This window comes from Mixophyes fleayi, chromosome 4 (assembly GCF_038048845.1).
Source record: "Mixophyes fleayi isolate aMixFle1 chromosome 4, aMixFle1.hap1, whole genome shotgun sequence".
NCBI classification, from domain to species: domain Eukaryota; kingdom Metazoa; phylum Chordata; class Amphibia; order Anura; family Limnodynastidae; genus Mixophyes; species Mixophyes fleayi.
This window is the reverse complement of record NC_134405.1, coordinates 337,994,195-338,019,971: the sequence shown is the minus strand read 5'-3', so window position 1 is coordinate 338,019,971 and position 25,777 is coordinate 337,994,195. Positions and strand designations below refer to the sequence as shown.

The following is a 25,777-nucleotide window of genomic DNA, read 5'->3' as shown; positions in this document are numbered from 1 at the left end:
GTTCTTGTTTGGTATAGCATCTAGCGATCAGTTATAGACTGCAAATCACTTGTCTGCTAAAGCTGGACCCCAGTAGACTGTAGATCAGGGGATTATTGCTGCTGCGTCATTGACAGCTCATACAGATCACTAATAGGTGAGATCAATATCATACAGAGATACCAGTCCCATCTGGTTGTGTTCTGATGACCTGATCACTTATCTATCTGCCCTGTGAGACACTCAGTTGCTGCAACGTCGGTTACTATGATGCTGAGCTGGAGAATTCGGTGAGATGAGCGCTTGTGATCCTAATGAATGCACAGAGCCAAATATAGTCCAGTAGATGGATTTTGCTAAACAGCAGTGTCCATACAGCAGTGATGGACGACCTGACTCACTTCAGAAGGGGTCTCTAACTTTGAAAAGGGGCTGCAGATTACTCTTAATGACAGCAATAAAGTAAAATAGTATATTTTATCAAAGAAAGAGACCTCTATCTGTAATGACAGAAGGCGTTTTAATCAAGTATTACACTCTACAACTAACAAATCTGACAATACAGCATGAAGGAGCCAGGGGCCACAGGTGAAGGCTCGGAGGGCCAACTGTTGCCCATCACTGGTGTACAGCAGCTTCACTGTATGTATGTGAATATATACCAATGCAAATCAATCAGATCATTACTATACATGCGATGGAAGAAGGTGTAATTTTTCCACTGTATAAGTCGTTGGTAAGGCCTCATCTTGAATACAGAGTAGAGTTCTGGCCACCACTCTATAAAAAAGACATTTTTGGACGACAAAATTGATAAAGGGTATGGAGTCAATAAGTTATGAGGAAAGGTTAGCCAGTTTAGGCATGTTTACTTTAGAAAAGAGGCGTCTAAGAGGAGATATGATTACTATGTACAAATACATTAAGGGTCAATACAGAGAACTTTCATGGGAACTTTTTACCCCAAGGACTATACACAGGACACGCAGTCACCCCCTAAGGTTAGAGGAGAGGAAGTTTCACAACCAGCAGAGGAAGGGGTTCTTTACAGTAAAGGCAGTCAATATATGGAATTCACTGCCAGGGAAGGTTGTGATGTCTGATTCAATTGATAAGTTTAAGAAAGGTTTAGACAATTATTTTGCGGAAAAGTGTATCCAGGGATACGACCGTTAATTAAAATGTAGGATAGTAGTGGATCCAGGGAGAAGTAGGACTGCAATATTGGGTCAGGAGGGATTTTTCCCGATTGAAACAGATTGACCACTGCTTTATCTAGTTCAATTTCAAATATAAGTGCAGGATCGCAGGAGATCCAAAATAGGTTGAACTTGATGGACTGGTGTATTTTTTTCAACCTGATCAACTATATTACTATGCTACTAAGTGCTTTTGGCCCAATACGATCTGACCACTCAACCCAAGCGTCTTGGCTGGTTCTTTCCAATGCTGAAAGCAAAACTTCATGTGACTCCATCTCCACTCCCAGCAACAGATCTGGGGAATTCCTACCCTTGTACCTTAGCGGTTTACTGATGCCAATTCTACATTCAGATATGTGACGTGTAAAACAATTCCTACAATTTGCACGGATCCAGCTCAATTTCCACACAGGTACAAAGCAATGCAAGTCGTAGCTGTCTGCAAGATACCGTAGAGGAAGTTGGATACCGCTCAGTTAAATACAGGGGTGTGGAAGGAACGGTACAAGCCCTACAACCAGCCTGTGATGTCATTTTTACATATTGATGAGTTTATTCTGATCTAATGACCTTTTGTATTTATCAGGAGCCTTCTTCATCCCCTATCTCATCTTCCTCTTCACCTGCGGGATTCCGGTCTTTTTCCTGGAGACGGCCCTGGGTCAGTACACCAGCCAGGGGGGGGTCACAGCGTGGAGGAAAATCTGCCCCCTCTTTGAAGGTTAGTTTTGGTCTGTCCCATTCTTGCATTCAGCTTTATTTTTCACACGACCTGACGGGGCCAAAAGGAGCCATAGAAACCGAAAACACTGGCAGCATCTGAGAAAGTCTTTTCAGTCAGCGGTTATCAATCACAAATCGCTTGCAGTCAGAAAAATAACTACCATGCCAGGGTTAATCTCTACAGCAAACAGGCAACCTGCTGGGACTTGTAGTCCCACAAAAGATGGAGAGCCGCATGTTGCCAGTGGAGCCTCTTAGTAATATAACAGTCTAACAAGGGGTAATTTATTACTATTATTGTATAAAATCAGCCCCCTGCCGACTCCTCCAACATCAAAGCATTATCTTTATTTTTGCAATCCTTCATGAAGTGTTTCTGCACATTGCATCCTCTGAATATACTTAGTTACGCTAATAAATAACAGTCCCTCTAAAATCTGGTCTTGTGCTCATCTTATTGACACTAGCTGTGCAGCCTATGAATTGTACTGAGGGTAAGGTTTTATCTCCCTGTGAATCAGTGCCCTCTAGTGGCGTACACAAATGATGCAGGCTGCCATGTCTGAAATTGCTGCTTGGGCATTTCTATAATGAGTTTTGTATGAACATCGCATTGATCTCTGAATGGCACCAAGTTATCAAACCACTTCTTTCAAAATATGAATGTGAACACGAACACATTGAATGTAACTGTAAATCACATTTTAAAACGTGGATCATGTTAAATGAACTACGTGGCTGTGTACACTGGATGCATTACTAGACGCTTGTCTTTTCTCAGGTATCGGCTATGCTTCACAGGTGATTGAGTGTTACCTGAACGTCTATTACATCGTTATCCTGGCCTGGGCAATCTTTTATCTCTTCAGCTCATTTACGGCTGAGCTGCCTTGGGCACACTGTAACCACACCTGGAACACAGGTAAGAAATATCAACACACCTGGAGAATAGGTAGGAGAGGGCTATCCATCTGCAGCACAGGTAGGAGAGGTAACACACCTGGAGAATAGGTAGGAGAGGGTTATCCATCTGCAGCACAGGTAGGAGAGGTAACACACCTGGAGAATAGGTAGGAGAGGGCTATCCATCTGCAGCACAGGTAGGGGAGGTAACACACCTGGAGAATAGGTAGGAGAGGGCTATCCATCTGCAGCACAGGTAGGAGAGGTAACACACCTGGAGAATAGGTAGGAGAGGGCTATCCATCTGCAGCACAGGTAGGAGAGGTAACACACCTGGAGAATAGGTAGGAGAGGGCTATCCATCTGCAGCACAGGTAGGGGAGGTAACACACCTGGAGAATAGGTAGGAGAGGGTTATCCATCTGCAGCACAGGTAGGAGAGGTAACACACCTGGAGAATAGGTAGGAGAGGGTTATCCATCTGCAGCACAGGTAGGAGAGGTAACACACCTGGAGAATAGGTAGGAGAGGGTTATCCATCTGCAGCACAGGTAGGAGAGGTAACACACCTGGAGAATAGGTAGGAAAGGGCTATCCATCTGCAGCACAGGTAGGAGAGGTAACACACCTGGAGAATAGGTAGGAGAGGGTTATCCATCTGCAGCACAGGTAGGAGAGGTAACACACCTGGAGAATAGGTAGGAGAGGGCTATCCATCTGCAGCACAGGTAGGAGAGGTAACACACCTGGAGAATAGGTAGGAAAGGGCTATCCATCTGCAGCACAGGTAGGAGAGGTAACACACCTGGAGAATAGGTAGGAGAGGGCTATCCTTCTGCAGCACAGGTAGGAGAGGTAATACACCTGGAGAATAGGTAGGAAAGGGCTATCCATCTGCAGCACAGGTAGGAGAGGTAACACACCTGGAGAATAGGTAGGAGAGGGCTATCCATCTGCAGCACAGGTAGGAGAGGTAACACACCTGGAGAATAGGTAGGAGAGGGTTATCCATCTGCAGCACAGGTAGGGGAGGTAACACACCTGGAGAATAGGTAGGAGAGGGTTATCCATCTGCAGCACAGGTAGGAGAGGTAATACACCTGGAGAATAGGTAGGAAAGGGCTATCCATCTGCAGCACAGGTAGGGGAGGTAACACACCTGGAGAATAGGTAGGAGAGGGCTATCCATCTGCAGCACAGGTAGGGGAGGTAACACACCTGGAGAATAGGTAGGAAAGGGCTATCCATCTGCAGCACAGGTAGGAGAGGTAACACACCTGGAGAATAAGTAGCAGAGGGCTATCCATCTGCAGCACAGGTAGGAGAGGTAACACACCTGGAGAATAGGTAGGAAAGGGCTATCCATCTGCAGCACAGGTAGGAGAGGTAACACACCTGGAGAATAGTTGGAGAGGGTTATCCATCTGAAGCACAGGTAGGAGAGGTAACACACCTGGAGAATAGGTAAGAGAGGGCTAGCCATCTGCAGCACAGGTAGGAGAGGTAATACACCTGGAGAATAGGTAGGAGAGGGTTATCCATCTGCAGCACAGGTAGGAGAGGTAACACACCTGGAGAATAGGTAGGAGAGGGCTATCCATCTGCAGCACAGGTAGGAGAGGTAACACACCTGGAGAATAGGTAGGAGAGGGCTATCCATCTGCAGCACAGGTAGGGGAGGTAACACACCTGGAGAATAGGTAGGAAAGGGCTATCCATCTGCAGCACAGGTAGGAGAGGTAACACACCTGGAGAATAAGTAGCAGAGGGCTATCCATCTGCAGCACAGGTAGGAGAGTTAACACACCTGGAGAATAGGTAGGAGAGGGCTATCCATCTGCAGCACAGGTAGGAGAGGTAACACACCTGGAGAATAGGTAGGAGAGGGCTATCCATTTGCAGCACAGGTAGGAGAGGTAACACACCTGGAGAATAGGTAGGAGAGGGTTATCCATCTGCAGCACAGGTAGGGGAGGTAACACACCTGGAGAATAGGTAGGAAAGGGCTATCCATCTGCAGCACAGGTAGGAGAGGTAACACACCTGGAGAATAGGTAGTAGAGGGTTATCCATCTGCAGCACAGGTAGGGGAGGTAACACACCTGGAGAATAGGTAGGAGAGGGCTATCCATCTGCAGCACAGGTAGGAGTGGTAATACACCTGGAGAATAGGTAGGAGAGGGCTATCCAGCTGCAGCACAGGTAGGAGAGGCAACACACCTGGAGAATAGGTAGAAGAAGGCTATCTATCTGCAACACAGGAAGGAGAGGTAATACACCTGACCACAGGCCGAAAGAGGGTAACACACTTGAGACATAGGTGTCAAATGGTAACACACCTGGAACACAGGTAAGATAGTTAGTTCTTCTGGAAACAGGCAATAAAGGGCATCACACCTGATAAACGGTAGAAATGGGTAACATACTTGAAACACTGGTAGAAAAGTCATCTCACCTGACCACAGGCAAAGAGCACAAGAAAGAGTAACACACCTGGAAGACAGATAAGAAAGTAAATCACATCTCAACATAGGTAGAAACAGGTAACACACTTGAAACACAGATAAGAAAGGCAACCTACCTGTCCGGTAGCACACCTGGAAGACATGTATGATTAGATAACCCATCTGAAATACAGGTAAGAAAGGACATCACACCTGAAAGTTTCTGAAACACAGGTAGAAATGGGTAACACACCTGAAACACAGGTAGGAGAGATAACCCATCTGAAACATATATAACATTTTGAGAACATTGCCTGTTATTTCATGTTACTAATTTCTTTTTCTTCTTCGCTCCTCAGAAAATTGTGTTGATGACCTGAAATATTCCGAGAACTACACAGCGCTCCCAAACGCTACCTCCCCTGTTGTGGAATTCTGGGAGTACGTGATCTTTGTACATAGGATTTGCACACATATAACATGCATCAATGTCATATATCAAATACACCTACACCAAAGTATTTGGAGAGGTTTCCCTGTCTGCTATTCTTTGTTACATGCTATTTATGGTTGATACTGTGACACAGACCTGTTAAACATGTTGTTTGGGGGGACACATCAGATTTTCTATTGCTATCAATTAAATACGACTCTGCAGAGAAAATAAAACAAAAAAAAAGTTTCAATACACTTCTATACTATACTACACTTTCAATACAATACTATACTTCTAGAGACGTGTGTGCGGCTCATAAAACTATTTGGCCAGTACAGAGTTTTAGCCACTTAATACTTTATTTGACATGCCCACTGCATCAAATTGAAGTGGAACTTTGTGTATTTCTTTTTTAAAAAAATGTGTCTGCAAATTTGCCCCCTGGATGGGTAAGTTTTCCCACTGTATTGTCAGGTTCTATTGACTCTTATGGCCTCCATCGCCTAAATCTAGGAGATATTGTATGGTCTTCAGTCTCACCTCTCTGCCTTCTCGTATCCTTCATGGGCAAAGACTCTAGATTCCTGAGTGAGGCTTTGGTGGCTCCCAGTATAGAGGAAGCTCTAGCCTTGCAATGAATAGGGGTCTGAAGAACCTTGTCCCCATCTGAGACTTCTGACCCAGGTTATCGAGTTTAATGAATCCCTTACCCAGTAGAGGATGGCCTGAAAGAACTGCCCCTTGTACACCACTTTGTGTGGCGGTGGTGTTTTCAATTTTTGGGGACTTGGTCTGTAGAGCACATACCCTGACCTGTCTAAAGCAAATTGTAAGCAGAGGGAATTATTCAAATATACCTTTAAGCCTTTTGTGGTATTCTCTTGTGATCTCCTGTTTGCAAGTATGTCTCCATCCCAAAGGCCTGTTGTGCCTTACATTGTGTCTTTACTGTCACCAAGATCATCGACTTCCTCTAACAATACATTTTGGGCATCCTGTGGCTCTCCAGTTGTTGTGTGCCTTGTCTGGCAGGGCATGCTGAGACTTATAGTTCCACAACTGCTACAGAGCCACAGGTTGCCTTAGGGATTACATAGCTATCGGCAAAGTTATACAGTGCGCTTATATATTTTTCCTACTAGAAATCGAGCTCTGGGCCTGTCTTCTGGGATCGATCACTTGGGAACTGTTCGGTGGGAGCTCGCTCTGTGTCTTCTGCTGGCCTGGGTCGTATGTTACTTCTGTATCTGGAAAGGAGTGAAATCCACTGGGAAGGTGAGTCCAGGAGCAGAGAAGGATCGAATACACCGCAGAGCGTTTCACCTCTTTCACGTTAAACTATGGTCCCTGGGATCTGACCTCATAGATCTCTGTACAAGTTGGATCTTTAATGTAAAGCACAAACACATCCTCGGTGCTAGCAGGTATATGAGCGTATAGACGGTGTCTGAACAGAGCATATATCAACACACACAAGCATTGGGCATGGCCGAATCGAAATCAACTGCATTGAGATGTATAGTTAATACAATGTCCTGGGACAAGGCTAGTTGTGTTTCAGTGCTCTGTGCAATTGGACAGCCACCTCCCGTTACCATTCCTGGTGAGCCGTATATTCTCACGGTTGGAACTGCACCATGATTTATTAATGGAAGCCAAGTTGACCACTGTTGTTGAATGTGGACCTATAATCTAATCATCTTGGGGGGGGAGTTATCTTTGAGCCATATGTTAAATTATGTTGAGTGATGACCACTTTGATATACGTACAGTCATTGGCTGATAAGAAACACTGTTCCCCCTGGAGATCAGTTCAGTTGACCCACACTTTGGCCTTCCATGTCTGTGACCAAGCTGGTAGCCAGTTCCTTCATCCATGTTCATGGTGAATGATCCTATCACAGCGTGTGGGGGGGAGCTGTACAAAATGCTGTAACCCATAGCACCGATGGAAGTATGTGCTTGCATTGTCCGACTTGCAACAGATCGATTGGCGAATAGCAGATGTGGTGCCGTTGTTTAAAAAGGGGACGAGATCACAACCAGAGAATTATAGACCTGTAAGCCTGACATCAATAGTGGGGAAACTACTGGAAGGTATTTTAAGGGACAGTATTCAGGATTACTTGGTACGCAATAAAATTATTAGAGGGAATCAACATGGATTTGTGAGGGATAGGTCATGTCAAACTAATCTAATTAGTTTCTACGAGGAAGTTAGTGGGAACTTAGGCCAGGGCAGGACAGTAGATGTGGTCTACTTAGATTTTGCAAAGGCCTTTGATACAGTGCCACACAAGAGGTTGGTTTGCAAAATAAGGGAACTGGGTCTAGAAATCAAAATTTGTACTTGGATCGAAAACTGGTTAGAGAATAGGGAACAGAGAGTTGTGATAAATGGAACATTTTCTAATTGGTCAAAAGTCTTAAGTGGAGTACCTCAAAGTTCCGTGCTTGGACCACTCCTTTTTAATATATTTATTAATGACCTTGGTGATGGTTTAGAGAGTAAAGTTTCTATTTTTGCAGATGACACTAAACTCTGTAAGGTAATAAAATCAGAGCAAGATGTAAATCTATAAATTAAATGGAATTAATTTGGGAGAATCTATAATGGAAAAGGATTTGGGAGTGCTCGTAGACAGTAGACTTAGCAATAGTGCTCAATGTCAAGCAGCAGCTGCAAGGGCAAACAAAGTATTGGCATGCATAAAAAGGGGCATAGATGCAAGGGAAGACAGTGTAATTTTGCCACTGTATAAATCATTGGTAAGACCTCATCTTGAATATGCAGTACAGTTCTGGGCACCACTCTATAAAAAAGATAATTTGGAACTAGAAAGGGTTCAGAGAAGGGCAACAAAATTGATAAAGGGTATGGAGTCATTAAGTTATGAGGAAAGGTTAGCCAGTTTAGGCATGTTTACTTTAGAAAAGAGGCGTCTAAGGGGAGATATGATTACTATGTACAAATACATTAGGGGTCAATACAGAGAGCTTTCATGGGAACTTTTTACCCCAAGGACCATACACAGGACACGTGGTCATCCCCTAAGGTTAGAGGAGAGGAAATTTCACAACCAGCAAAGGAAAGGGTTCTTTACAGTAAGGGCAGTCAAGATATGGAATTCATTGCCAGGGAAGGTTGTGATGGCAGATTCAATAGATATGTTTAAGAAAGGGTTAGACAAATTTTTAGCGGAAAGGTGTATCCAGGGATACGACCGTTAATTTAAAATAAAGGATAGTAGTGGATATAGGGTAAAAATTGGATTGCAATATTGAGTCTGGGGGGATTTTCAAAATTGAAACAGATGGGCGGTTGCCTACTCTGGATTAATTTCAAATATAAGTGCAGGATCGCAGGAGATCCAAAATAGGTTGAACTTGATGGACTGGTGTCTTTTTTCAACCTCATCAACTATGTTACTATGTTACTATGATTGAAGCTAGTCGCTGTTAGGGTCGTTGCACAATTTGTTAGCAAATAACCCGCACAAACTCTTTTGAGTTCATTCTTTTAAGGGTATTCGTTCCACAAGTACATAGCTGTAACACAACTTATTATTTATTATAATTTATTCATATAGCGCCTGCTTATGACGCAGCGCTTTATAGAGAATATTTAACCATTAACATCAGTCCCTGCTCCAGTGGAGATGACCATCTATATTTCCTACCACACAGACACACATAAGGGTTAATTGTGTCAGAAGCCAATTAAACTACCAGTATGTCTTTGGAGTGTGGAAGGAAACCCACGCGAACACGGGGAGAACATACTTACTGCACACATATAGGGTTGGAATCGAACCCAAAGCACTTTCAATACTCAAATTCCTGGGTACTAGAGAAGTAGTGTTATTAGTTATTTATAGTAATGATTTGATAACTTGTTGCCAATACTGCCCCCTTCTGTCAGGTTGTATATTTCACTGCCACGTTTCCCTACGTGATGCTTATCATTCTGCTGATTCGCGGGGTCACCCTCCCAGGAGCGTATGAGGGGATCGTATTTTATCTGCGGCCAGACATCTCCCGACTCCAGGACCCTCAGGTGAGGTGGGTCATGGGGAGTATATAAGTGGTATCCAGATTCCCATGATGGTAAGGGGGAGCGGGGGGGGAAGGGGTCATATGTGTTTTATTGTCCCATCCCCAGATGGACTTTTGACTGCAGGTTATACAACATCCTTATAACAAATCGGTTATCACATCTCAGGAAACATAACAGAAAAACAAACAAACCCAGAAAAGATATTGCCGAATATGACGTAGTAACATTTCCTGTCTGGCATACTAGTACTCCTTCTGATGAGGATACCGTCACTTAAGAGTTACCAAGGAAATATGGGAAGGTTCTGGTCAACACATCAATTACCAGTCAGTGGAGTTTGACTCCATACAATATTTCTATTGACCCCCAGCACCATGCTGGTCTTTATTGATCATGTGACATGCAGTATTGATCATGTGATCTGCAGTATTGATCACGTGATATTTAGCATATTATTCCTGCACTTCTGCCCTCTCCACTTGATGACGTATACTGCTCTCTAGGTGAATCTCATAATGCTGGAATTATAGCAACGTGTTGTCCTTATCCATTCCTCTCTCAGATGATGGAGGGATTGTCCCTTTTACGCTCACTGCATGTTTTGTAGGGTTATAGTATATAACGTGGGGCTTATCTTCATATTGTGGTGTTATGGGACAGTGACGCTCATCACACATAGAGAGCTAATGCAATATACGGCTTGTCCATAGCGCAGGTCTGGATGGATGCCGGGACCCAAATCTTCTTCTCGTACGCCATCTGTCAGGGGTGCCTGACTGCGCTGGGAAGCTACAACAAGTACAACAACAACTGCTACAGGTATTACTGTTCCTGACATTTCCTCTCCAGATTACAGTGTATTACGTATTTTGACCCCTTTATAGTTTCCTTCCAACCTTGTTGAAGTCTTACAGAAGCTTTATCATACAGAAGCTTTACAGACTCGTCTCAAACGTCTGTCCATCTCTTTCTCCCGGGTTTCCATAACCCTAATAAATCATGTCTGTCTTTCGTCTCCTTGTTTGTACAGCAATTTCCATCTTAAGACACAATATCTGTAATTTGTCCCTCTCCAGAGACTGCATAGCGCTCTGTTTCCTGAACAGCATCACCAGCTTTGTGGCGGGGTTCGCCATCTTCTCGGTTTTGGGGTTCATGGCTCGGGAGCAGGGCGTCCACATTTCTCAGGTGGCCGAGTCAGGTAAGTTTAATGTTTTCTATGATGAGATGGTTGAAGGGCTTAACTGACACAAGGGATGGTAACTGAATCCAGAGGAACCACCACAAGTGGTACAGAAGGATCTCCTGTGTCACTATGGGATGAGACAGGAGCGCATTAGTGAAGCCCAGGAGGGGTCCAAAAAGAAGGGAAACCACCATAAGGAGAATGTTTGTCTGGAATCTCCAGCCACATAATGTGGTCATCTAAACTGCTTCATGTGCTATTCCCAAAGTAAATCTCACAATACTTTTCTTAATGTACCTGGAGATCTCCAGACCTTCCATTAATTCTCTATGCTTTCAGGATTCACTACAAAGTGCCTCTTTATGTATAAAGATGGGTGCTGTTATGTCATGAGCTCTCCCAGCCATTACTCCATTACTTAGACCCATGAATGTAATTATAAAAACTTTGTGATGTAATTCCAAAGGTAAATTCATTTATGTTACTGATTGTCGTTGTCTTTGCCGTGACCCACATAGTATTTATATTTTTACACAAGGATGGACGATATTACAGTTACTTTATTTATAGCCGTATACATCTTCTTGTAGCTTATAGAGTGTCGGTGGTTGTCCGTTTTTGATAGGACCAATATCATTTCTTAGATAGTATGTACCAAAAATGTTGCAAAGAATCATACCACAGATTCCTCGTAATAGTTATTCTTAGTTGATTGGTTTGGTGAGAATGTAATATATATATATATATATATATATATATATATATATATATATATATACATACATAACATTGTAAGACTCTGTGCATTCTATCTTGGACCCCTTGATGGAATAAAAGGAGATTTTAAGTGCAATTGAAGTGCATCTGTCAGCAGCTTGGTAATTGTTCAAGTTAATAAGCTCAGATATCAGATGTTTTTATATAGACCTATTCTCTCCACCCTCAGTCAGTTATTGATCAGGATACATTTATACATTTTACTGGTATACTATCATATTCCTCTTTTCAGTTTGTAATTGAACAGCATTGACTTCATTGTTGACTTTGCCTTAGTAGAATCTTGATGTTAGCCCATAGATTGTAATAGAATATTCATGGTATACATTATTCTGAGAGGGTATCTTGATGTTTGATGTTACTCCAAGGTAAAATCTTGATTTAGACCCTACATTGTAGTACAATTTTCATAGTTTTCCTTATTCTGAAATATCATTTTGATGGTAGATCCAGGGTCATCTTTTCCATTGGGCACGATTGGCAGCTGCCCGGGGGCCCCACGGGCAAGGGGGCCCCATAGGCACGGCTCTTAATGATAATAAATAATCCTGCAAAAGAAAAAAACCTGCAAAAAAAACCTACAAGGGTCACTGAGCAAGTACATCTATCTATCTCTATCTTTATATATCTATATCTATATCTGTATCTGTATACATCTATATATCTATATCTATATCTAGGGGCCCCGGTGCACTGCTTTGCCCAGGGGCCCATAATGTTGTTAAGATGGCCCTGGGTAGATCTCAACCTGAAATAGAATCATGACAACTGACCTCACTGTATTATCATCATCATCATCAACATTTATTTATATAGCGCCAGCAAATTCTGTAGCGCTTTACAATTGGGAACAAACATTAATAAGACAATACTGGGTAATACATACAGACAGAGAGGTAAGAGAACCCTGCTCGCAAGCTTATAATCTATAGGACAATGGGAGTTTGAAACACAAGGGCACGTGCTACATCATATTGCACAATGGACCAGCTAGAATGCAAAAGTAAAAGTATTGAGTGGGCTGTGTGTGTTGCAATGTTGGTAAGAGGGTTGTTGTCTTGCGTTAGCTGTGTAGAGGATGGTAATAGGGTAATCTAGGGAAATTAAGATGGTGGTTGGGGAATATCATAAGCTTGTCTGAAGAGGTGGGTTTTCAGTGAACGCTTGAAGGTTTGAAGACTAGAGGAAAGTCTTACTGTGCGTGGGTGGGAATTCCACAAAGTGGGTGCAGCCCGGAAAAAGTCCTGTAACCGAGAATGGGAGGATGTGATGAGAGTGGAAGAGAGACGTAGATCTTGTGCAGAACGGAGGTGTCGAGTTGGGAGATAGTTTGAGACAAGTGAGGTGATGTATGTCAGTGCAATTTTGTTGATGGCCTTATATGTTAGTAGAAGAATTTTATATTGGATTCGTTGAAATAAAGGCAGCCAATGTAGAGACTGACAGATTGGCTCAGCAGAGGAATAACGGTTTGCAAGGAAAATCAATCTAGCCGCTGCGTGCAAAATAGATTGTAGGGGTTCAAGTCTGACTTTTGGAAGACCAGTAAGGAGGGAATTGCAATAGTCGATGCGGGAGATGATGAGTGCATGTATTAATGTTTTTGTGGTGTCTTGTGTGAGATATGTGCGTATTCTGGAAATGTTCTTTAGGTGAATGTAACATGATTTAGATATAGAGTTGATGTGGGGAATAAACAACAGTTGTGAATCAAGGATTACACCTAGGCAACGAGCTTGCTGGGTGGGATTTATGGTCATTTTATCAACAGAAATAGAAATGTCAGGCAGGAAGCTTCTGTTTTTGAGTGGGAATATTATTAATTCAGTTTTTGAAAGATTGAGTTTGAGCTGGCGAGAAGACATCCAAGATGAAATGGCAGAAAGACAGTCATTAACGCGAGACAACACAGAAGGGGAAAGATCAGGAGAGAATAGACCTTGCGCTGTAGTAGAATCTTGCTGATAGAATTCGCAATGTAGTGAAATCTTGATGGTAGACTTCACGATGTAGTAGAATCTTGATGGTAGACTTCACGATGTAGTAGAATCTTGATGGTAAACTTCACGATGTAGTAGAATCTTGATGGTAGACTTCACAATGTAGTAGGCTCTTGATGGTAGATTTCACGATGTAGTAGAATCTTGATGGTAGACTTCACAATGTAGTGAAATCTTGATGGTAGACTTCACAATGTAGTGAAATCTTGATGGTAGACTTCACGATGTAGTGAAATCTTTATGGTAGACTTCACAATGTAGTAGAATCCTGATGGTAGACTTCACGATGTAGTGAAATCTTGATGGTAGACTTCACAATGTAGTGAAATCTTGATGGTAGACTTCACGATGTAGTGAAATCTTGATGGTAGACTTCACGATGTAGTAGAATCTTGATGGTAGACTTCACGATGTAGTAGAATGTTGAAGGTAGATTTCCCGATGTGGTGAAATCTTGATGGTAGACTTCACGATGTAGTAGAATCTTGATGGTGGACTCACGATGTAGTAGAATCTTAATGGTATACTTCACGATGTAGTGAAATCTTGATGGTAGACTTCACGATGTAGTAGAATCTTGATGGTAGACTTCACGATGTAGTAGAATCTTGATGGTAGACTTCATGATGTAGTAGAATGTTGAAGGTAGATTTCACGATGTGGTGAAATCTTGATGGTAGACTTCACAATGTAGTGAAATCTTGATGGTAGACTTCACAATGTAGTAGAATCTTGATGGTAGACTTCACGATGTAGTAGAATCTTGATGGTAGACTTCACGATGTAGTAGAATCTTGATTGTAGACTTCACGATGTAGTATAATCTTGATGGTAGACTTCACGATGTAGTAGAATCTTGATGGTAGACTTCACGATGTGGTAGAATCTTGATGGTAGACTTCACGATGTAGTAGAATCTTGATGGTAGACTTCAGGATGTAGTAGAATCTTGATGGTAGACTTCACGATGTAGTAGAATCTTGATTGTAGACTTCACAATGTAGTAGAATCTTGATGGTAGACTTCACGATGTAGTAGAATCTTGATGGTAGACTTCACAATGTAGTAGAATCTTGATGGTAGACTTCACGATGTAGTAGAATCTTAATGGTAGACTTCACAATGTAGTAGAATCTTGATGGTAGACTTCATGATGTAGTAGAATCTTGATGGTAGACTTCATGATGTAGTAGAATCTTGATGGTAGACTTCACAATGTAGTAGAATCTTGATGGTAGACTTCACAATGTAGTAGAATCTTGATGGTAGACTTCACAATGTAGTAGAATCTTAATGGTAGACTTCACAATGTAGTAGAATCTTGATGGTAGACTTCATGATTTGGTGAAATCTTGATGGTAGACTTCACGATGTGGTGAAATCTTGATGGTAGACTTCACGATGTAGTGAAATCTTGATGGTAGACTTCACGATGTAGTAGAATCTTAATGGTAGACTTCACAATGTAGTAGAATCTTGATGGTAGACTTCATGATTTGGTGAAATCTTGATGGTAGACTTCACGATGTGGTGAAATCTTGATGGTAGACTTCACGATGTAGTGAAATCTTGATGGTAGACTTCACGATGTAGTAGAATCTTGATGGTAGACTTCACGATGTAGTAGAATCTTAATGGTAGACTTCACAATGTAGTAGAATCTTGATGGTAGACTTCATGATTTGGTGAAATCTTGATGGTAGACTTCACGATGTGGTGAAATCTTGATGGTAGACTTCACGATGTAGTGAAATCTTGATGGTAGACTTCACAATGTAGTAGAATCTTGGGGCTAGATTTACTAAGCTGCGGGTTTGAAAAAGTGGGGATGTTGCCTATAACAACCAATCAGATTCTAGCTGTCATTTTGTAGAATGTACTAAATAAATGAAAGCTAGAATCTGATTGGTTGCTATAGGCAACATCCCCACTTTTTCAAACCCGCAGCTTAGTAAATCTAGGCCTCGATGTTAGACTTCACGATGTAGTCGAATCTTGATGGTAGACTTCACAATGTAGTAGACTTGAGCTCATGCAATTATGGAATCTTCGTGGTTGACTTTATGGTTTAGGAGAATCTTTATATAAGTCTAGTCCTTATACCTACAAAGGTCTTGGAGTCTCACAGACTTCTCTCCATTTCAGGGCCTGGTCTAGCTTTTATTGCCTATCCAAAAGCAGTTACTATGATGCCGGTGTCGCCTCTCTGGTCCTGCCTCTTCTTCCTCATGCTCATCTTCTTGGGACTCGACAGTCAGGTACTGGTGAACATTTTGTTGATGTGTTTAAAGGGCGCTATAGAGGGGAAAAAATTGGAAAATGGTTCAAAGTAACTAAACAAATGATTCATTGATGAAATTATTACACAACTGATTTGAGGAAGAACGGTGAAAATAAATTGATTTATTGATTGAATAAAATTAGAACACTCTTCTCTGTCCATGGCTTAAAAGTGATTTGTGGAACAAAGCTTGCTAAAGCTGAAATCATAGAAAGGCAGTAACGCGACACTGCCTGTAGGTGTCGCTGTATGTACGGGGAACCACTGAGAAAATTAAGCCTCAGCCTCAGCACCCATCAACTGAATTTTTTAATAATGCAGCATCTAGTAACGCCATAGCTATTTTAAATTATTAAACTGTACAAATTATATATTAAAGACAATCCATCACAAAATGGAAAATAAAACATAATTGGCACTGCTGAAAGGATTTCAGAGTTTGTATGATTTTAAAAAAAAAAGAAAATCCTCTACAAATGGGCATTTTATTTCTCTTCCCCCCACACTCAGCCTGTATTTGCCCTACTGACCTGGTTGTTATCGCCCACTTGCTGCTCTCTTGGCCGTGGGCTGTCCTCCAGGTCACCGTTTGCTCTCGTTATTACAGGGTTCACACAAGATAGCTGTTGTAGGCATGACGTTATTCTTTATTCCTACAGGATTTTTTTAGCTATTCCAGTTATTGCAATTCATTAAACTGTGAAATCAATATTATACTTTCTTTCTAATTTTGAGAATTCTTCTTTAAGTAGAAGCGTGAACGCACCCTTTAATTGTTCTTCTGCATTTTTGTATTTGTATAGAAATAAGAATCTTTAAAGAATTTATTTCGAACTTAATTCATCCTTCATGCAAAATAAAGTGTTTTTATGTATCCAAAATCGAATCTGATATATGTAATACTTAATCTGCAATTCTCTGTAAACTGCGAAGTAAGTGACCATTGAGCATATGATATAGTTCTATAACCTGTTACATATGGGTAACTGCGATCTTTCCCTTCAGTTTGTCTGTGTAGAGAGCCTGGTGACGGCGATCGTGGACATGTTCCCCGCAGTGTTCAGGAAGAAGCACCGCCGGGAATTGCTCATACTGGGAATTGCTGTCATCTGCTATCTGCTGGGTCTCATCCTCCTAACTGAGGTAGGTTTGGAAAGAGGGGATCTAGACATGGCAAATATCCCATGCAAATATACTTGTTTAGTTATTAGTTATTAACAGGGCCCGATTAAGGGTTCCGGCCGCCCTAGGCTATTTCAGCCGTAGCGCCCTCCCCCCATCCTTCCCCCAATATAGGCTATTTCAGCAGTAGCGCCCCCCCCCCCAGCCACCTCACCTGCCCCATTCAGCCTGCTCACCTGCCCCCTTCAACTACCTCACCTGCCCCCCCAGCCACCTCACCTGCCCCCTTCAGCTACCTCACCTGCCCCCTTCAGCCTGCTCACCTGCCCCCTTCAGCTACCTCACCTGCCCCCCCAGCCACCTCACCTGCCCCCTTCAGCTACCTCACCTGCCCCCCCAGCCACCTCACCTGCCCCCTTCAGCTACCTCACCTGCCCCCTTCAGCCACCTCACCTGCCCCCTTTAGCTACCTTACCTGCCCCCTTCAGCCTGCTCACCTGCCCCTTCAGCCACTTCACCTGCCCCCTTCCGCCACCTCACCTGCCCCCTTCCGCCACCTCACCTGCCCCCTTCCGCCACCTCACCTGCCCATCTGCCGCCCCTCCTCCCGAGACATTAGAACGGACTTACCTGCTGTGGAGTCGATGGCTGCTAGCTGCCTGTCAGTGCAGCCCAGGCTCTTCTTACTCTGGTCACGTGAGATGTGGAAGTCCTGATCTCACGTGACCAGAGTAAGCAGCGCCCGCGGCCACACTGACAGGCAGCTAGCAGCGATCGCTGTCAGACTGCCTGTCATATGATAGTGACAATTGTGACCGCTCCTTTAGACCTGGGGTGGTCCTGATGATTCCAGCTGCCACATTTAGAAAAAAAACCAAAAACATCTAGGTGACGCTGTTCTCCCCTGGCTCCAGCGCCCCAGGCTGCAGCCTGGTCAGCCTATTGGCTGATCAAGCCCTGGTTATTAAGTACATTTACATATATACTAGACTTTATACAGTGCATCCAGGGGCAACGGATTTCCTGCAGATATCTGTAAACGGGAGCTTTCATGTTCTCTTTGCCTACACATAGCAGGCAGCACAAGCGACGAGCAAGCAACAAGTTCCTTTTACACAAGTGTTGCTTAGCTCTATGAACACTGCCTGCCGTATTGATAGAGTTTCTCGTGTAACAGGATTCTGGTGCTTACACCGCCTTCCCGGTGCAAGCATATAGAGTGCGCAAGCAGCCGTTTCTTAGGGCATAAGGTCATCGACACTCAAAGCAAAAAGTGCAGTTAGTGCTCGTTAAGAACCGCCGGAAAGAAACCGGAAACATTGGGAATCCTCGTGAATAAAAGATTGGGACTGTGACTACTGGTGCCGCCTTTCATTTAAAAAAACATATCACTGAGTAACTATAAGGGTTTGATTGAACAGGGCATAATTCAGTGAATTATAATAAGAAATATCTTATTATAATTATAAAAGGGGTTCTCCACTAAATTGACTATTTTCTTATTGCTCTGCCTTCCTTAGAATCGTACTTAGGTGGTTATTCATATAGAATGTAAAGGGGATAATATAAAATGAATTAGGAGGTTGTATATAACACAGTCACATTGTTTTATGTATTCAGTTCCCATAAGATACAAAAATCTTACACCAGGCTCCTTGTAAAACAATAAATATTACATTAGACAACAACGTTCAGCGTCCAGGAAGACTTTTCCAGAACGCTGAATAATATCAGAGTGTATTTCAGGATGTTTCGATGGTTACTGTGTGTTACATGAATTAAATTGTCAATTTATTTAATTAGAAAAATATATTGTTTATATTATATTTTCCTTTTTTGCATACTCCTATATTTTAGCATATTTTATAGTAGTATCAACTCTTTCTAACACACAAGATAATTGTTGCTACTGCTCCACCCAAACGTAAAATCTACTATTATGCAGCGTTTACTATGTGAAACGGAATTTTAGTTCCCTCTAATGTGCACTGGAACAATCCTCCCTGAGCCCCTGTACACCCATCCGTTGACGTGATTTTAACAGGCAGAGCTGCTGTTGATGGACCTTCCTTGTATACTTCTCAGCGCATGTGAATAATGCCTGCGCAAGAGGAGGGGCTCTGACTACAGCTCTGTTTTGCATACAGAGCACTGGTCGAAGTGGAGTATTAAAAGTGGTGGTATGGAAACTTAGAAGTAGCGTTATGGAAGATGCAAGTGAATGGGATTTGATAGTTTTACAATCAAAGCTGTAGGAGAAGTGGCGGTATGGCGTATCACTGCATACCCCTCCCCCACTTCGACCATTGATATAGAGTATAAGAGACGAGCACAGGACCTCTGGAGGATTCCCGGCGGATTAGGCGAATCGAAATAAAGTAAAACACTGGATTTAATCTTAACATAGTAAACGCCCCCTTACTAGATTTTAAGCTTTGGTTGAGTTATTATTTAAGAGGACCATACATTCATCATCTTGTATACATTTGCAAACCTTTGTACCATGCAGTATGTGGGCACCGCAATGATCACCACAACTGGTCGAAATACAATGCATTTGCAGTTGTGCCGAATAGCCAAATGACAAAGTGTGTGGCCAGCATTAGCTGGTGACCAAAAGCTCTTCGTATATAGTGACACAGTAGAAAGAACTAGTTTATAAATGTTATTCTGTTTATTTTATTGTGGTCCTAATGATGGAGCATCCAACATATTATACAAAGAAATGTTGAATACATCAGGTGCACTCAGTGACGGTTCTTACGTTCACCCAGCTTTGTTTCCTCTTCTCCCCCGTAGGGTGGGATGTACGTCTTCCAGCTCTTTGATTATTATGCAGCCAGCGGTACCTGCTTGCTCTGTGTCGCTATCTTTGAGGTGGTGTGTGTCGGCTGGGTCTATGGTGAGTCCACAGACGGTTTAGTACCATAACTGTAGTTGGCAAAGGACTTGGACATGCCCAGTAGCTGTAATGCTTCATGTTACCCTCCAGGTGCCGACCGTTTCTACGATAACATAGAGGACATGATTGGCTACCGGCCGTGGCCACTGGTGAAGTTCTGCTGGCTAGTGACCACCCCCGCGGTGTGCCTGGTAAGTCCGCGAACAGCTGTGCTGAGACAGTCAGAGGTTGTTCACTCCTAATATAAGGGTGGAGGAGGGATTTACACAACCCCCTTTTTCCCACTAGTTAATTGGTGGAGGTCCAACCATGGATTATTCAACACAACAGGGACTAAGGTTGAGTCCACCCTTGGGTTTTTCCCATTTAAATATCGAGAAGGCAGCTAGATCTAAGACTGATTTAATCTCGATGTTGTACTTAATTTCCATCTGGCTCTTCCTCCCCAGGGCACCTTCCTGTTCTCTCTCATCAAGTACACGCCCCTGAAGTACAATAACCGCTATGTGTACCCACCTTGGGGTTATGCCATAGGTTGGCTCATGGCAATCTCCTCCATGATATGTATCCCAGTGTATGCTGCCTATATAACTCTGAAGACCAAGGGTCCTTTTCTTCAGGTAAGCATTTTGGATAATGCAGTAGGTTGCTTTGACATAGATCCATATAAAATCTGTGAATCAGTGTTGCCACCTATGTTTTTTTTTATTAATATTTTATTTCCTATAAATTACTTTATTGCTGTCACTGAATTATTTGAATCTTGCAAAACATAATACTTAGTTAATTTAGGATGTAGACATAATAATCATCATCTCCATTTATTTACATAGCACACTAATTCCGCAGCGCTGTACAGAGAACTCACTCACATCAGTCCCTGCCCCATTGGGGCTTACAATCTAAATTCCCTAACATACACACACACACTAGGGTCAATTTGTTAGCAGCCAATTAACCTACCAGTATGTTTTTGGAGTGTGGGAGGAAACCGGAGCACCTGGAGGAAACCCACGCAAACACGGGGAGAACATACAAGCTCCTCACAGATAAGGCCATGGTCAGGAATTGAACTCATGACCCCAGTACTGTAAGGCAGAAGTGCTAACCACTGAGCCACCATGCATTAAATGATCAGTAATATGTAATATTAATTAAATGTGGTACACAATAGTTTGCAAAATTGAATGACGACACATTTTTGCTACCAACCAATAGCTAAAGAAAGAGGGCATCTGCTAAGGAGGAATTTAAGGAACCCTGTGACCGAAATTTGAGCAGTGTTCTTACAGTTACAGATATGATTTTACACTTATGTTAAAGTATCTTTCTTTAGTCCAACCCAGTATTTTGGGGTGGGAAGAAATCAAAGAAAATACTCAAGCCAACTCAGTGGGAGGTGGCAAATCACAAGAACCACATAACAAAATTTGACTTTGACAAGTAATCCAGTCTAAATTTGACTTTGCCAATCACTGCATTTCATGGTTCAGTGAAAGATGCCATTTAAAATATTAGTGGGAGTCCCTTTGAAGGAATAAAATTGGCCGATATATTGAGTGGCTCTCCAAAGATGGACACCAACTTCATTAGTAAATGTCGATTATTTTTAGAAGTTATGCTGTCTATATTGGGTACCAGTTTATTAACCATTTTCTGAATCACCTTTAATCCAATGTCAACATCTTGAGATAGATTAATTGTTTTCTACTGAAATAGACTTGGAATATAATGTATGGAAATGCGAATGATAAGCTTGACTCTACAATATTGTCTGTGAGGTATCGCAATTTACCAAATATCTCAGCATGTATATCACTAGAATAGTCCTGGAAAACTTGCGTCTATGAAGGTGTTGTGAAACTACAAGTCCCATAATGCCCTGCCAGTAGGCAAAGTATGCTGGGGATTGTAGTTTCACAACACCTGGAGAACCACAGGTTGGCCAGACCTGCCCTTGAAAAACCACAATGTTCTATAATAATCCAATCAAAATAGACTGGGAATTTTAGACTGTAAGCCCCAATAGGGCAGAGACTGATGTGAGTGAGTTCTCTGTACAGCGCTGCGGAAATAGTGGCGCTATATAAATAAATGATGATGATGAAATGATGATGAAGTTGACTGCTAATGGCTAATGTGTACAGTCATCTTTTGACCCCACTGACAGTCCTCTGGGTTAAGCCCAAAAGTGATCCAACCACTAGGCCAAAGTGCCTGCTGGCCAGACTTCGTCAGGTTTGGCCTCCAACGTATAGTGGAGCAGTAGGGTCATACTGTGTCTGATTATATTAATAGGCCTGTTTCTGGAGATTTATCATTGAGAGTACCCACAACTATGAAATGCAATCCTTACAACAGTTGCTGGGAATCCATGGGATTAGATCTATCAAATAATATGTATAGTTTTATTCTCTGTGATTACATTATGGATATCTCCTGACAGAGGTTGAAACAGCTGGTCACTCCGCATGCCGACCTTCCACAGCCAAAGAAGTATACCATGGACTGCAGTGAACTCAGGAAAACTGAAGCATTAAGTGTGGAAGTTAGGGATGGACTCATCAAGCCGGACAAGGAATCACGGTTCTAATGCAGCTACAATATTTGTCACAAACCAGGGAGATGGTCAGCTCTCTTTCTAAGCCATACAAGCACATCTAGAAGAGTCTGGAACCCAAGCAGTCCACCCGTTCCTTCTCGTTTCCCACCATCCTATTGTCACAATGTCTATCTCCCCATACCACTGTCATATCTACTATCCATCTGCCCCAGTATAACACCTCCTGACTCACTGTCATTATTGTCTATCCCCATCACTCAGTCTACTACACTTCTCACATTCATTTCTTCTACACACTGTCTCAATCTTTCCCTCTCACACTTTATGCTCTTGTTTCTGTAATGCTGTCTCAATTTTCGATGTTCCTCCCTATCCCTCGTATTGCTTAAATTCTGTACTGCGCCCCTCACTCTTGCTGTATCTATAAGCCAGCTCGGACTGGCTACTAGAGTACCAGATGATCCTCTGGCGTGCTCGCCACCTCAGTGGGCCATTGTAGCATGTTTGAAAGAAAGATATCATGGAAAAAGTGACTTTCTTTCCCTCTGATATGTCAAACCATTAACCAGATATGTATATATTGTATGTAATTTTTTTAGATTTTAAAATTTGTTTTCTACATAAAATATATAATTTTTTACCCTACACTTGGCCCCTATAGCTGGATTTAGTGGTGGGCCAGGCATACCCAAGTCTGGTGCTGTCTGTAAGACTGTTTGACTCTTACCTGTTCCTCCCCGTCCCTCCATATCTCTCATCTTCTGTCCTACGCCCCTCACTCTTCCTGCCCTATCTGTAGGACTGTACAATTCTTACCTGTTCTTCCCCGTCCCTCCATATCTCTCACATTCTGTCCTACACCCCTCACTCTTCCTGTCCATCTGTAGGATGGTACAATTCTTACCTGTTCCTCCCCGTCCCTCCATATCTCTGACATTCTGTCCTACGCCCCTCACTCTTCCTGTCCTGTCTGTAGGACTGTACAATTCTTACCTGTTCCTCCCCATCCCTCCATATCTCTCATCTTCTGTCCTACGCCCCTCACTCTTCCTGTCCTATCTGTAGGACTGTATAATTCTTACCTGTTCCTCCCCGTCCCTTTATATCTCTCACATTCTGTCCTACGCCCCTCACTCTTCCTGTTCTATCTGTAGGACTGTACAATTCTTACCTGTTCCTCCCCGTCCCTCCATATCTCTCACATTCTGTCCTACGCCCCTCACTCTTCCTGTCCTATCTGTAGGACTGTACAATGCTTACCTGTTCCTCCCCGTCCCTCCATATCTCTCATCTTCTGTCCTACGCCCCTCACTCTTCCTGTCCTATCTGTAGGACTGTACAATTCTTACCTGTTCCTCCCCATCCCTCCATATCTCTCATCTTCTGTCCTACGCCCCTCACTCTTCCTGTCCTATCTGTAGGACTGTATAATTCTTACCTGTTCCTCCCCGTCCCTTTATATCTCTCACATTCTGTCCTACGCCCCTCACTCTTCCTGTTCTATCTGTAGGACTGTACAATTCTTACCTGTTCCTCCCCGTCCCTCCATATCTCTCACATTCTGTCCTACGCCCCTCACTCTTCCTGTCCTATCTGTAGGACTGTACAATTCTTACCTGTTCCTCCCCGTCCCTCCATATCTCTCACATTCTGTCCTACGCCCCTCACTCTTCCTGTCCTATCTGTAGGACTGTACAATTCTTACCTGTTCCTCCCCGTCCCTCCATATCTCTCATCTTCTGTCCTACGCCCCTCACTCTTCCTGTCCTATCTGTAGGACTGTACAATTCTTACCTGTTCCTCCCCATCCCTCCATATCTCTCATCTTCTGTCCTACGCCCCTCACTCTTCCTGTCCTATCTGTAGGACTGTATAATTCTTACCTGTTCCTCCCCGTCCCTTTATATCTCTCACATTCTGTCCTACGCCCCTCACTCTTCCTGTTCTATCTGTACGACTGTACAATTCTTACCTGTTCCTCCCCGTCCCTCCATATCTCTCACATTCTGTCCTACGCCCCTCACTCTTCCTGTCCTATCTGTAGGACTGTACAATTCTTACCTGTTCCTCCCCGTCCCTCCATATCTCTCACATTCTGTCCTACGCCCCTCACTCTTCCTGTCCTATCTGTAGGACTGTACAATTCTTACCTGTTCCTCCCCGTCCCTCCATATCTCTCACATACTGTCCTACGTCCAACACTCTTCCTGTCCTATCTATAGGACTGTACAATTCTTACCTGTTCCTCCCCATCCCTCCATATCTCTCATCTTCTGTCCTACGCCCCTCACTCTTCCTGTCCTATCTGTAGGACTGTACAATTCTTACCTGTTCCTCCCCGTCCCTCCATATCTCTCACATTCTGTCCTACGCCCCTCACTCTTCCTGTCCTATCTGTAGGACTGTATAATTCTTACCTGTTCCTCCCCGTCCCTCCATATCTCTCACATTCTGTCCTACGCCCCTCACTCTTCCTGTCCTATCTGTAGGACTGTACAATTCTTACCTGTTCCTCCCCGTCCCTCCATATCTCTCACATTCTGTCCATGCCCCTCACTCTTCCTGTCCTATCTGTAGGACTGTACAATTCTTACCTGTTCCTCCCCGTCCCTCCATATCTCTCACATTCTGTCCTACGCCCCTCACTCTTCCTGTTATATCTGTAGGACTGTACAATTCTTACCTGTTCCTCCCCGTCCCTCCATATCTCTCACATACTGTCCTACGTCTAACACTCTTCTTGTTCTATCTATAGGACTGTACAATTCTTACCTGTTCCTCCCCATCCCTCCATATCTCTCATCTTCTGTCCTACGCCCCTCACTCTTCCTGTCCTATCTGTAGGACTGTACAATTCTTACCTGCTAAAGGGGTTTGCATTGTATCCTATGGGTTTTATTGACAATTCTATTTCTCTGTAGCCTATATGGTTTATTGATATCAGGATATTTTCATGAGAGAGGGATTTAGTAAGCTGGTTGTCCAGTTCTGGCTGATAAGTGTAAGAAGACAGCCGTTCAATGTACTATCATGAAGTCATATTAGGCATCTGTCTATTGTCAATGCTGGGGGCAGCCATCTTGTGGCGGAGCGGCCACATTGTACTACTGCCTAGCGCAGTTGTAGTGCTTGATATCACACACAAAAAAATGATGTTACTGAGCTTAAGTTCTGCTAACTTTGCTGACAGCTTTCAACAGGG

The 25,777-nt window shown here is 43.0% G+C and overlaps 1 protein-coding gene across 2 annotated transcripts in view; it reads left to right on the top strand.

Annotated features, from left to right (window-relative positions):
- The window catches only part of LOC142153213 (sodium- and chloride-dependent betaine transporter-like), a 218,681-nt gene extending 193,567 nt beyond the window's left edge, over nucleotides 1-25,114 (top strand). For both annotated transcript variants that reach the window (XM_075210587.1, XM_075210588.1), the window contains 13 exons: nucleotides 1,768-1,902; nucleotides 2,686-2,826; nucleotides 5,611-5,692; nucleotides 6,830-6,962; nucleotides 9,610-9,744; nucleotides 10,460-10,563; nucleotides 10,821-10,945; nucleotides 15,853-15,965; nucleotides 16,994-17,131; nucleotides 19,910-20,012; nucleotides 20,103-20,203; nucleotides 20,462-20,632; nucleotides 22,459-25,114. In XM_075210587.1, the coding sequence (XP_075066688.1) occupies nucleotides 1,768-1,902; nucleotides 2,686-2,826; nucleotides 5,611-5,692; nucleotides 6,830-6,962; nucleotides 9,610-9,744; nucleotides 10,460-10,563; nucleotides 10,821-10,945; nucleotides 15,853-15,965; nucleotides 16,994-17,131; nucleotides 19,910-20,012; nucleotides 20,103-20,203; nucleotides 20,462-20,632; nucleotides 22,459-22,605 (1,628 nt within the window). In that variant the 3' untranslated portion in view covers nucleotides 22,606-25,114. The remainder of the gene's footprint in view (nucleotides 1-1,767; nucleotides 1,903-2,685; nucleotides 2,827-5,610; nucleotides 5,693-6,829; nucleotides 6,963-9,609; nucleotides 9,745-10,459; nucleotides 10,564-10,820; nucleotides 10,946-15,852; nucleotides 15,966-16,993; nucleotides 17,132-19,909; nucleotides 20,013-20,102; nucleotides 20,204-20,461; nucleotides 20,633-22,458) is intronic.
- The last annotated feature ends 663 nt before the right edge of the window (nucleotides 25,115-25,777 follow it).